General features: G+C 44.1%; 1 protein-coding gene across 1 annotated transcript in view; it reads right to left on the bottom strand.

Annotated features, from left to right (window-relative positions):
* The window catches only part of LOC126190740 (cartilage oligomeric matrix protein), a 428,170-nt gene extending 415,657 nt beyond the window's left edge, over positions 1 to 12,513 (bottom strand). Inside the window, exon 1 of the mRNA XM_049931233.1 lies at positions 12,393 to 12,513. Coding sequence (XP_049787190.1) covers positions 12,393 to 12,480 — 88 coding nt within the window. The 5' untranslated portion in view covers positions 12,481 to 12,513. The remainder of the gene's footprint in view (positions 1 to 12,392) is intronic.
* Between the last annotated feature and the right edge of the window lie 989 nt (positions 12,514 to 13,502).

Raw genomic sequence — 13,502 nt, 5'->3', positions numbered from 1 at the left:
GCTCGCAACATTCGAAATGAATATGTGCCCCTGACCACAAATGGTAGATGACGGAGAAGTGCTGACTCTGCACAACTTTTTGTGATAGGCTGGTCTTGCTCGTATGTTGAAACAGCGGAATGGAAGGAACTCAGGCAGTCAGTTGCCCACGAGAGAGATAGTCCAGTGTATTGAAAGTGAGGGCTCAGACAGGCCACGCTTCGAGGTCTTCTGTTCCGCTCTGTCTTTGCCGATCGTGCGATACAAAAACATCGACATGGATATAGACAGATATTTTTGTATCGCACGATCGCTATAAGACGGGGCGTATCCCGTCTGGGCCATCACTTTCAACGCACTTAATTATCCCGCCTGTGGACAACTGACAGTCTGGGTTTCCCTCCATCCAGCTGTTTCACTGAACGAGCACAACCAGTCTACCACAAACGTGGCCCTGCGTATCTTAATCACTCCAGGCGTCCTGGAACCATTCCGCCAATATTCGCCATGGCACTCTGTCGCATCCGACTGGCCTGCGTATTTTGAACCCCTAGTGTAATGTTCGTGCCTTAGTAATCTTGAAAGGTTCTGTACGTCACGTCTGTACTTACAGGACATTGAAGATCAGTTTGTGTTCATTCTTATGCATTTTTTGACCATTGTTAACCATAAAAAGAAGTGACTGAATTTGGTTTATAGAAGCCCGCATCTCGTGGTCGTGCGGTAGCGTTCTCGCTTCCCACGCCCGGGTTCCCGGGTTCGATTCCCGGCGGGGTCAGGGATTTTCTCTGCCTCGTGATGGCTGGGTGTTGTGTGCTGTCCTTAGGTTAGTTAGGTTTAAGTAGTTCTAAGGTCTAGGGGACTTATGACCACAGCAGTTGAGTCCCATAGTGCTCAGAGCCATTTGAACCATTTTTGGTGTATAGAAACATTAACACTACTTTTTAGTAAGACTGGGAACGTGCTCAATAAGACATATGCAAAATGACCACTCTTCGAAAAACGACATTCAGCAACACAAATGCAACATATTGGCAATAATAAATTTTACAATCGGCGTCTTTTAGACTACATACTAGCAATCATTACGGGTTGGCTAAAAAGTCACCTGTAATTTTTGTCCTTTTTTTTTTTACATATATCCATGTAAGTATTCAAATATACACGAAACCGTATTTATACTAAATTTTTCTATTTAGACCATACTGACTGTAGTACTTATCCATTTTCACAAAAGATCTGTAGATACCAAGAAATTATGATGCACGTCAGTGTTACTAAAAAAAGAACAATAATATTTCATGCTTTTCAGAACTTCGTGAATTAAATTTTGTTTTTGAAAACCAAATTCTGATAAATATATAAGAGCTATAAGCTTCATTAAAATGATGTCTACTGAGATCCCGGTACCGTGTCTCCGATGTTGCTTGCGACTTGAGCAACCGACGATACAGTGACAGGAAGAATTTTCTGATTACGTGAGTCAGCATACACAAACAGTTACGGTAGTACACGTAACACGTGCACGTGTATCAACACAGAACTCCGAACAGATGTTCGCTGTGATCATAGTATACGACGACTGCATGATTCCTGATGAATCACGACTCGTGATGTAGCTAAGCAGGATAGCCTCAAGGAGTTAGGAATTTTAACGGAAGCATAACAATACACATATTCGCTAGTAAAATTTGTCGTAAATAAGGCATAACAATTGAGAAGAAGAATGCTGATGTCCATATATACAACACTAGAGGAAAAAAGACCTTTATTATCATTATTAAAGCTAGCAGTGGGTCAGAAGGAATCCAATACGCAGCAACAAAATTTTTCATTTTTTATCCGATAACATAAAATGTCTGAAAGGTAGCAAAGCAAGTTTTAAATGTAACCTAAAATCATTTCTGCTGTACAACTCCCTCTGTTCAATGGACGAATTTTTATTTAAAAACTGATATCCGATATTAAAAAAAGAAAAAAGAGGTATGCTGTTATGAGTAGTTGTATGAATCGGGCTCAAAAACATGTTACTTAATGTTAACATTAATCAAGTATACATATCCGGTAAACTGACTCGTTTTACATCCTTTCGACAAAAGAACCGTTCAAATGATCTATGGAACACGTAAGAAACTAACTAGTTATTTCCTTAGCATATTTTTCACATTTTCATTAGGAAGTTTTCTACTTTGTCAACATTTACAGGATATCCGGCGGTGTATAGTGGAGATGGGGGAATTTCGAAATGCTGAAAACTTTCATGTAAGTCCTTCTATTAGCGCAGAATCGTCAGTAAATCAAAAAAGTTAGAAACAAACTGCAACTCTTTTTAGTTCTTTGTATTGTAACACCAATACTCTGAAATTTATTATTTTCAGTTTCCAATGAATAATGTTTTGCCCATATTTTGTGTAAATTTTGTCAATATTTACATTTATTTATGATTTTGTACCGAATATGATCTGCGAAATTATTATATGGTTTATTGGTCGACGTATAGGATCCATAGGGTAGGAAAAGGTGGAGGGAAATCCCTCTGTGTTAAGGAGACCAAAGCACGCCGATGGAAAAGGTGGAGAGCACGATAACAGGGCGCCAACCGGGGACAAATCCAGTCAGTAGTCAGCCATCATTGTGAGCTCATCCTTGCATGGATACGAGGCTAAAATCTATTTTGGGTATTATTTCATTCAGAAACAGCCAGATTAATTTCGTACTGTTAATGTGAATGTGGCAAGGATGTGTCACAGTAAGGTGCGTAACGGAATAGTTAATGAAGAGACTTACTGCTCTTTCAAATTTTAGGTTTACATATTACAAACTTCTTGTCCATTAAAATGTATGTCCAATTAGGACTGGTGACCCTATTACTACCTTGCTACAATTCTTAACAATGTTTTGTGTATCCTAAAAGAAACCATTTGCAATCTGCATTGTTTTTCACGCTGATCATCGTATTTTTTGGATACGAATAATTAACTCTGAATTCTATCGCCTAAATAAACCATTAACAACATGCTCATGGTCCAAATTTAGTAAAATGACAATACAATGACTTGTGTGGAAATGGGTAGCAAGCGGTGTTATGGTAGCCATCTTCAGTATCATAGTTACAATAGTGCGGACCAGATATTTCGCACAGATGAAGAGTACTGGTTCACAATTGATCAACATAGAGGCATCTGAATAACAATAGCCGCCTAGAAACCCTCCAGTATGTAGACTTTTCATTAGTCTTGTGTGGCTCAAATGATTTCTAAATACAAAGATCTGAAATTATGTCTAAAATTACAATACTTCATGTCTGGCTAATAAAAAGGGTTAAGAAACCAATACTTACGTGTAAGCTTACATCACAAATATCAATGGAACAGTTCAAATGATTTAAATGGCTCTGAGCACTAAGGGACTTAACATCTGAGGTCATCAGTCCCCTAGAACTTAGAACTACTTAAACATAACTAACCTAAGGACATCACACACATCCATGTCCGAGGCAGGATTCGCACCTGCGACCGTAGCAGTCGCGCGGTTCCGGGCTGAAGCGCCAAGAACTGATCGGCCACCGCGGCCGGCAATGGAAGAGTTAATAGATAGCACCACCACTGGTACAAATGCAGACTAAATTTTTTTTTCAATTTGGCGCCTGTTGTTTACGTCGGGTTAGCCATTTGTCAAGTACGTTCGATACAATTTTCGCTACCATCAATAAACAAATTACGTTATGCGAAAATGTCAGGTAAGGTGTGTAACTATATTTTAGAGTTCTTAGCAAACACACACCAATGCATGCCTCAGAATTAAGAATTATGGTCAAATGTGAATGGAGCATACCACGGGCCTAAGGGAAGTTTGATAAGGCCATTATGATACACGACATACATTGTAACGATGAGCATATCGTCAATAATGCGCTGTGGCAGTTCGTGGGTGACGATAATTGTCACAAATTTATTTCGGAGTACAGGATCAATTATAGGAGACCATGGTTGATATGAAGGCTGATAACTAACCAACAAAATAACGGAATGTAAGACAGAGCATACCAAAAGGAAGGAGACTGCACTCTGCAATCGCCGAACTTTCACAACCGTCGTACATGCATGTGGAATTGTCGCATCAATTCCGTAGAGGGTTACGAAGAAGGGACACGTATTCGTTGGAAGAATATTGAAGAACTGCGTTTCATTCATGAAGAAGTCGCTAGCAAAATCCTCGTCCAATAGTTTCTTGAGTACTGATTCTTAGTGTGCGGGTTACATAACTAATTCGATAAAGAGAGACAGAAAATTAAAACAAGAACTGAGCAATTAGTCAAAGGTTTGTTTGAACAGCTTGAAAGTATCACAGAAATGTACAACAATAGCCAGTAGATTACTGTCAGAACGAGACCAGGAATTTCCAAATGCGACAGGAGCTACTTTACGTCTTCCCACAAATATTCCGTTGGATGAGAACGGGGATATACATATTAGTGCTTACAGGACTTTCTGTCATGGCCAGAGAATGGAAAAAAGCATCAGGTCCAGCTTCTCTACCCGAGACTGCATCCCAAAAGCGCCTTATAACATCTCCAACAAACTTTCTTTGCAGCTTTCAGGAACAGGGTACATCACGGCAATAACATGTAGCGCTACTATTATGTTGGGGCACTCATAACTCGCAAGATACTTAACGTGGTTTTTGAAATGTTCGCAGTATAATAAATATTTCATGAGGTTTCGGGGTTGGAGCCGGAAGACGTCAACATTTTGCCATGATATTTCAGCTTACGATCATTGAGCCATTTGTGTGTGTGTGCGTGCGAGAGAGGGAGAGAAGGAGAGGGAGAGAAGGAGAGGGAGAGAGAGAGAGAGAGAGAGCCGAAATACCGTGGCACAATGTCGGCGTCATCCGGCTGCAAGCGCGAAATCTCATGGAAGATACTTCATGTTATTTGAAGCCTCCATCACGTCCTGATTTATAGAGGTTCTCCTCAAAATGCTGAATCCTTTCATATTTATAAAGGAAACAGACGTGACATGTCAAGCGTGTCCACACACCTTTGTAGATTGTCTCTCTACCCTGCCCCCCCCCCCCCCCCCCCCGGCCTCCCCCACCTCCTCCCTCTCTCTCTCTCTCTCTCTCTCTCTCTCTCTTTGTCTCACAAACACGCAAGCACACGTACAAGTAACACGCAAATGCACGTCTTGCAGTAACTGTTCTGTAGAATTGCTTAAGCTACAGCAGTGCTCGTGTTGCATTGAGTGAGCGTTGCACTAAAAGAGCGCCAGCGCAACCGCTAAACGCTGTATTCGTAATCGGGACAACCGCAGTCTGAACTGTCATCTGACCAACTGTCTCTGCGCTCTCCGCGGTGTTCCAGTTCCCTCTCACTCAAGCTACGGCCGACAGCATTCTTTACCACTCTCAGCTGTCACCAAGTATTTTGTAGCAGGTCCTCCACTATCATCCGTACTTCACAGACAAACTAACTGAATCATGACTTGGGTAGGTACTCGCAAAGTTTGTCCTCACGTTTGTACGCATAGTGATCATGCACGCTATGGTAGGGTAGGATTATTTACGTTTCCATACTTGTAATTCACCATTGTCAGTTGATCATAGTAGTGTAGTAGTGCTATTGCGGTTGTGTGAAACACTGGTTGCAATAGGCTACACAGTAATTTACCTGAAACCAAAATGGGAGATGTGGTGTCACCGCCAGACACCACACTTGCTAGGTGGTAGCATTAAATAGGCCGCGGTCCATTAGTACACGTCGAACCCGCGCGTCGCCACTGTCAGTGATCGCAGACCGAGCGCCACCACACGGCAGGTCTAGAGAGACTGACTAGCACTCGCCCCAGTTGTACGATGACTTTGCTAGCGACTACACTGACGAAGCCTTTCTCTCATTTGCCGAGAGATAGTTAGAATAGCCTTCAGCTAAGTCCATGGCTTCGACCTAGCAAGGCGCCATTAACCATTTCTAGAGAGAGTCTCACTTTTATCATCCAGAATGCTGTATACAAATGATGGATTAAAGTTAAGTATTCCAGCAGCTACGTACTTTTCTTTATAGCATTCATTACGTGTCCTGTTTCAGACCTAACGCCAGCCGGCGTGTGTAAACGCGTGCCTTTCGCTTACCCGTCACTGTGGACTGGCTGTCTTGTCAGTCCACTACAGGAGATACCATTGGACAATGGGGCGGTGTGAACAGTGCTTTTTTTCTGAGAAATCAGCGGACAGTATGTGACAGTACTGGAAACTATTTCGACATGGTCAGGCACAAATTCGTGTGCTTGCACATGAGTTGGCAATGAAAACAACGGGAGTGTTGTGTTTCCGCCACTGAGAGTAGAATGTGACACTGCGTAAAATCGACCTGCTCAGCGTAGTTCTGAAGTCAGCATTCGCTGTATCTCTTTCGGCTAATGTTTCCTCCCACGCACACTTTACCTTCTAGCTGTAACACGATCATCCGCTTGCAATCAGACTACTGAAGCACGCTAACGTTTGTCATCGACGGATGACAAGCATATGCTGACATCGCCGAATCACTGTTTCTATAATTTCTGTTTGAAAATTCTTTTATTGCAGAGCATGGCTCGAAAAAACTGGAATAATCATCGTTTTAGCGTATTTGATCATCCCTTCAACAAGCAAAGCAAGAAAACATCCAGAGAGTAATTCGCCTTATCTCGGCACGTACCTCTCTACTTTTGGAACCCTTTTTTCCTCTCATGTGTGGACGGCACGTGCAAACAAGGCTTCCCAACATAGGTTTGTTCAAATATTTGCTTTCTTATAGTGCAGTTAATTCGGGACTCCGTGATATTTACATAAATATTTAGTTCAGTTACCTGAACACATTCCAGGGGAGTGGATGATGCACGCCATAGATGTAAAGTGTGTCTCATTCAGGAGGAACACTCTTGCGGACTTTAGAAGAAACCGCTCAGAGAAATCCAAACATATATCCTCTCTCAGTGGCATTCCATGGAACAGTCGAGCAAAATAGAAGTACTAAATTATTTAACCATTTTTCTTATTAAAAATGCGTTGTGCGATAATAGGTACATTTATAATTCTGTGATAAAGGATACACCCTGGAGCTTTCTCACAATCTAGAAAAATAATTTAAAAGATCTCTTAGCATCCTGAGAATATACACAGACAATTGACGAATGGTGGTTTGGTACAGATTAAAGTGAGATTACAGTCTTATAGAAATCAGGTCATTATAGAAGGAATCTAATAAGTGAATAGTTCCTAACTACTTATCGAAAACTGTCACATTGACTGCGAGGTGAACGTAACGTGTGTATTTTATTTTATCTGACTCGCATGCTAAACACGCTAAGCGACAATACACACACACACACACCATCAGTAAAGTGACCCTTTTCAAAATGAACAATCAGTTTCGAAATTGCGTGGCGCCACAAAAGTTATACATTTTTTACTACTGAAATTATCGTAATTATTTGATGACGTGCTAGTAAACTTAATCTCCAACTAACCATCTGCCTGCAGGGCACACTGATAAACGTCAGAAAAAGTCTTTACCAAACTGTATGAGTCACACTGGAGCACCTATTTCCTGACGTATTCAACTGCATCATGGGGTAGCAGAAACCGTCTGCATGTAACTGCTTGGTTTTCATCTTATGGTTACACGGGCCAAGAGACGTTTCATGAAAAGAATCGCGTGTACTGGTGCAGGCGTCTTCGTGCACGTTATATAAATGTGAGTGACGTAGATCGTCTTTACTAAGATTCCGTTCCTGGAGAGTTTATCATTTGGCAACTAACCCCCAAACAGGGAGGAATATGACGCTGCTGAACGTGATCGTTAAACGCAAGACACGTTTGACTGCAGCTCACGATGACGTTCACTGATTAAAAGAACCAACTGAATTATGGCCGGGGATCTATTATCACAATAGTAGCTCACATCGTTTCAGGACACACTTCTAACTTTAGTCATCCATCATATCGCATGCATTAGGTCCTTGCCTGGTAAACAAGCCTAATGCACAAACAAACTTAACGATGTTGTTGTTGCTTTACTACTTGCTTTGCTGCACAAGAACAAGCTTGCAACTGCAAAATAGGAACTAAGTCGCCTGCGATTTGTTGGGAGAAGACTAGCATGGAGTGGCATATCTGTTTACGAAAGTATCGGTTCAGCAACAGTAGTATTTGGCATTGATTCAGAACTGGGATATCTCTACATGTGAAGCGGTAGAAATCTCTCTTCTCATAGTAGACACCACTGTATTGCACCTGCGATGAAAGGAAGTCCATCTGTGACACTGGATGTAAGGGCCCGAATCTTCCTTAGTGGGATTAAAGTCCATTCGCTGGTACGCGCCAAGTTTTCATTTGGCGTAGGTCTGGAGAACCATACGATTTTCAATGTTTTCATAGAGTGGTTGAATAAAAAATGTCTTCGTCACTGTGAGCCCATCTTTTTCAATACCCCGTGCAGCACTACGTGGTTTTACGTTGCATGCGATGTAGAATGCAATTTTCAATACTGGACTGTGAGCGATACAGAGAACTTAAAATACGCAGGGAATTATGACACTTCTCGCGATTGAAACAAAGAATTTTGCATTTGAAACGTCAGGCGAAAGAATGAACGAAGGTTGCGTGCGAAAATTTCTTTCTAACGAACACACGACTGACAGAGTGGGTTCGGCTTTCAGTTTCCCGCTAAGGTACACCGACGGAGATGGTATTCTTGCTTACATAACGACAATTGTTTGGACATGGATTTCGTGTGTGAACGTCGAGACAAAATTGCAGTCTAGCGAATGGGCTCACATCGGCTCACCGCGGATGTTTATTTTGGTGCAGTAAAGGCTTACTGCTGGTTCGGCTTCTGGAATCAAGCACAATAAATATTTTGGCAACGTGCAGAAAAATACTGAAGAACTAAAGAGCAATTAAAAACAAACGACACTGCTGTGCACACCTCCACGATAATTTGAGAGAGTTTGACAAGTCTGAAATATCAGCTATTTTACCATCTTACGTAACGCTCTGATATGTTCGCCAGTGATTACCACCTCATCCCGAACAGGAAAAGAATAACTACCGTCACAGGCTTTCGCAAACTAAATGTAGCCACTGAACGTGCTTGAAGGCACTTGCAGCAGAAGTTAGAGTCGAGGGTATACAGTAGATTGTCCACGAAGAAACGAAACCTCATGTTACCCTGAAAAGTAGCTTAAGCTTGTAGCTTTAGCAGTGATATATTTCAGTATCAACTGAGTAACTAAGAGGAGTTGTTGTGATGAATATTTATTTCCAGACTAGTAGTCCTGGTCAAGAGCCAGCTTCCATTCACCTATAAAACATATGATATTTGTATGGAAACAACTTTCTACACCCACGTCTGTTCTCAGCGAATATCTTCGAAACGGCGGAATATGCAAGCCACTGTACCATGTATCACGGTTTGATCCCGTTCTATTCGCGTATGGAGCGCGAGAACGATTGCTTAAACGCCACTACACGTGCTGCAGCTGGTTTAATTTTGTCTTCGGACTCCGCACGCGTGGTGTATGTAGGAAATCGCAGAATATTCCTAAATTACTCACATAACAGTGCTTTTTAAAGCTTTGTAAGTCGGCTTTCGCGTGATATTTGGCATCTGTCGAACGCGGATGGAAGATCAGGTTTTTCAGCCTGTCCGTGACACTTTTTAACACATATCTGTAACTATTCGTGCAGCCCTTCTTAGTAAGCTCAATGTCCCCTGCTAAAGGTATTTAGTACAAGTCCCACACACCTGACAAATATTCTAAGGAGGGTCGCACAAATGCCTTGTAAGCTGCCTCCTTCGTACATTGATGCATTTTCCCTGTATCCTGGCAATGAAGTCTACCACCTGCTTTATCTACAACTGATGCTATTTCATCACTCCGTTTCATATCTCGACAAAATGTTACGGCGAGGTATTTGTATGAGTTGACTGATTCTAATTGTGGATCGTTGATACTGCAGTAATAACAAACTACATTTAAATTTGCAAACTGCACAATTTTACAATTCTGAAAATTTAAAGTAAGTTACCAGTTTCCACAACTTATCAAGATCTGACTGAATCTTTGTACGGCTTCATTCATGCAGTACTTCATTATAGGTAACTGCATGATCTGCAAATTTTACGAGGTTACTATTAATAAGTTACTGTCTGCCAGGTCATTAATACGCACTGAGGTGACGAAAGTCGTGGGACAGTGATATGCACATGTACAGATCGCCGTATTATCACGTGCACAAGGCATAAAAAGGGCAGTGCATTGGCGGAGCTGTCGTTTGTACTCAAGTGATTCATCTGCAAAGGTTCCCGACTTGATTACGGCCGCACGACGGGAATTAACAGACTTTGAACGCGGCGTGGTACTTGGAGGTAGACGCTTGGGACATTCCATTTCGAAATCGTTAAAGAAATCAGTATTCTGAGATCCACAGTGACGAGAGTGTGCCGAGAATACCAAATGTCAGGCATTACGTCTCACCATGGACAACGCAGTGGTCGACGGCCTTCACGTAACGACCGAGAGCAGCGGCATTTGCGTAGATTTGTCAGTGGTAACAAACAAGCAACGCTGCGTGAAATAACCGCAGAAATCAACGTCGGACGTACGACATACGGTACCCGTTAGGACAGTGTGGCGAAATTTTGCGTTAATGGGCTATAGCAGCAGACGACGGACGCGAGTGCCTTTGCTAACTGCACGACATCGCCTGCAGCGCCTCTCCTGCGCTCCTGACCACATCGGTTGGACCCTAGACACTAGAAAACCGTAGCCTGCCAAGATGAGTGCTGATTTCAGTTGGTACCAGTTGATGGCAGGGTTCGAGTGTGGCGCAGACCCAAGTTGTCAACAAGGTTCAAAAATGGTTCAAATGGCTCTGAGCACTGTGGGACTTAACTTCTGAGCTCATCAGCCCCCTAGAACTTAGAACCACTTAAACCTAACTAACCTAAGGACATCACACACATCCATGCCGGAGGCAGGATTCGAACCTGCGACCGTAGCGGGCGCGCGGTTCCACACTGAAGCGCCTAGAACCGCTCGGCCACCCCGGCCGGCTGTCGACAAGGCATTGTGCAAGTTGGTGGTGGCTCCATATTGGTGTGGGCCGTGTTTCCATAGAATGAACTGAGCCCACTGGTCCATCGGCTGCTTGGAGACCATTTGTAGCCATTCATGGACTTAATGTTTCTGTCACGGACTGCGCGGCCCCTCCCGCTGGAGGTTCGAGTCCTCCGTCGGGCACGGGTGTGTGTGTTCGTCTTAGCATAAGTTAGTTTAAGTTAATGTAAGTAGTGTGTAAGTCTAGGGACCGATGACCTAAGCAGTTTGGTCCCTTAGGAATTCATACACATTTGAACTTAATGTTTCCAAACAACGTTGGAATTTTCATGAATGACAATACGCCATATCACCGGCCCACAACTGTTTGCGATTGGTATGAAGAATATTGTGGATAATTCGAGAGATTTGGTCACCCATACCGCCCGTCATGAACCCCATCGAACATTTATGGGACGACGTAATCGAGAGTTCAGTCCGTGCACAATATCCTACACCGGCCACACTTTTGCAATTATGGACGGCTATAGTGGCAGTGGATACACCGGTTCGCGTGCGATCACTGAAGTTAAGCGCTGTCGGGTGTGGTCGGCACTTGGATGGATGACCATCCAGGCCGCCATACGCTGTTGCCATTTTTCGGGGTGCACTCAGCTTCGTGATGCCAATTGAGGAGCTACTCGACCGAATAGTAGCGGCTTCGGTCAAGAATACCATCATAACGACCGGGAGAGCGGTGTGCTGACCCCACGCCCCTCCTATCCGCATCCTGTACTGAGGATGACACGGCGGTCGGATGGTCCCGCTAGGCCACTCGTGGCCTGAAGACGGAGTACTTTATAGAGGCAGCGTGGCTCAACATTTCCGCAGGGGACTTCCAAAGATTTGTTCAATCCACTGCTGCATTACGTCGGGCAAAAGGCAGTCCGATAGTATGTTAGGAGGTATCCCATGACTTCTGTCACCTCAGTTTATAACACGAACAGCAAGCATCTTGGGGCACTACTTCTGTAGATAACGCTCCAGCCACTGTGTGTTCCCTACCAAGAAATTCCTAATCGACTCACAAATTTTGGTTCATACGTTGCACGATCGTCTTGAGATACACTGAAGTTGTGTACAAGATAGTAATTCATTACGTTAGTGAGTGATTAATTCGTAAATGGAAGTAACTCTGCGAACAGCCGACGCAATTTCTCCGTGTAATGGCGCAACAGAGCATAAAGTTCCAGCAGCTCGCATTGCAACTTTGGGCACGGTGAGCGAGATGAGTAAGAGAAGGCGAGCGGAGCGACTGGCAGTAGTACTCGCCTGGGTCCATGGAGATGGCGGCGGCGGCGCCGGCGGCCGCGAGCAGCAGCACCAGCGGCAGCAGCGGGGAAGCTGGCGGCGCGACCATCCTGCAGGCACTGCCGGCCCGCCGCCGCGCCGCCTTCTTATAGCCTCGCCTCTCCTCCCGGAGGCTGCAGCCGCGGCCGCGGCGCGACACGGGAGGGCGCCCAGTGCGACGGGCACGGCCCGCGATTTATTGAGGGCGCCGATCGAATCAAGGCCGCCCGAATCATCGCTGCACTCTTACAGTACGTGCGCCAGTGGCATTCGTCTATATCGGTCGTGAACAAAATAACCTCAATTTTTAAGCAGCGCCTCGAACTTCCGATGGCCATCTCCGCAATCTTCGTCAGTAGCGGAGATAGCAACGGAAAGCTCGAGAACTTCATTCTAATTGACGCGACTCGAAAACAAGTCATGTTATTCATACATACCACCAAGAAAGACACCGAAGATGTATGTCTTCATTTTTGGAAACTACACTACTGGCCATTAAAATTGCTACACCACGACGATGACGTGCTACAGACGCCAAATATAACCGACAGGAAGAAGATGCTGTGATATGCAAATGATTATCTTTTCAGACCATTCGCACAAGGTTGCCGACGGTGGCGACACCTACAACGTGCTGACATGAGGAAAGTTTCCAACCAATTTCTCATACACAAACAGTAGTTGAACTGCGTTGCCTGGTGAGACGTTGTTGTGATGCCTCGTGTAAGGAGGAGAAATACGTACCATCACGTTTCCGACTTTGATAAAGGTCGGATTGTAGCCTATCGCGATTGCGGTTTATCGTATCGCGACACTGCTGCTCGCGTTGGTCGACATCCAATGCCTGTTAGCAGAATATGAAATCGGTGGGTTGGAGGGTAATACGGAACGCCGTGTTGGATCCAAACGGCCTCGTATCACTAGCAGTCGAGATGACAGGAATCTTATCCGCATAGCTGTAACGGATCGTGCAGCCACGTCTCGAACCCCGAGTCAACAGATGGGGACGTTTGCAAGACAACAACCATCAGCACGAACACCTCGATGACGTTTGCAGCAGCATGGACTATCAGCTCGGAGACCGTGGCTGCG

Source organism: Schistocerca cancellata, chromosome 6 (genome assembly GCF_023864275.1).
Source record: "Schistocerca cancellata isolate TAMUIC-IGC-003103 chromosome 6, iqSchCanc2.1, whole genome shotgun sequence".
NCBI classification, from domain to species: Eukaryota; Metazoa; Arthropoda; class Insecta; order Orthoptera; family Acrididae; genus Schistocerca; species Schistocerca cancellata.
This window is presented reverse-complemented; position numbering and strand designations above follow the sequence as displayed.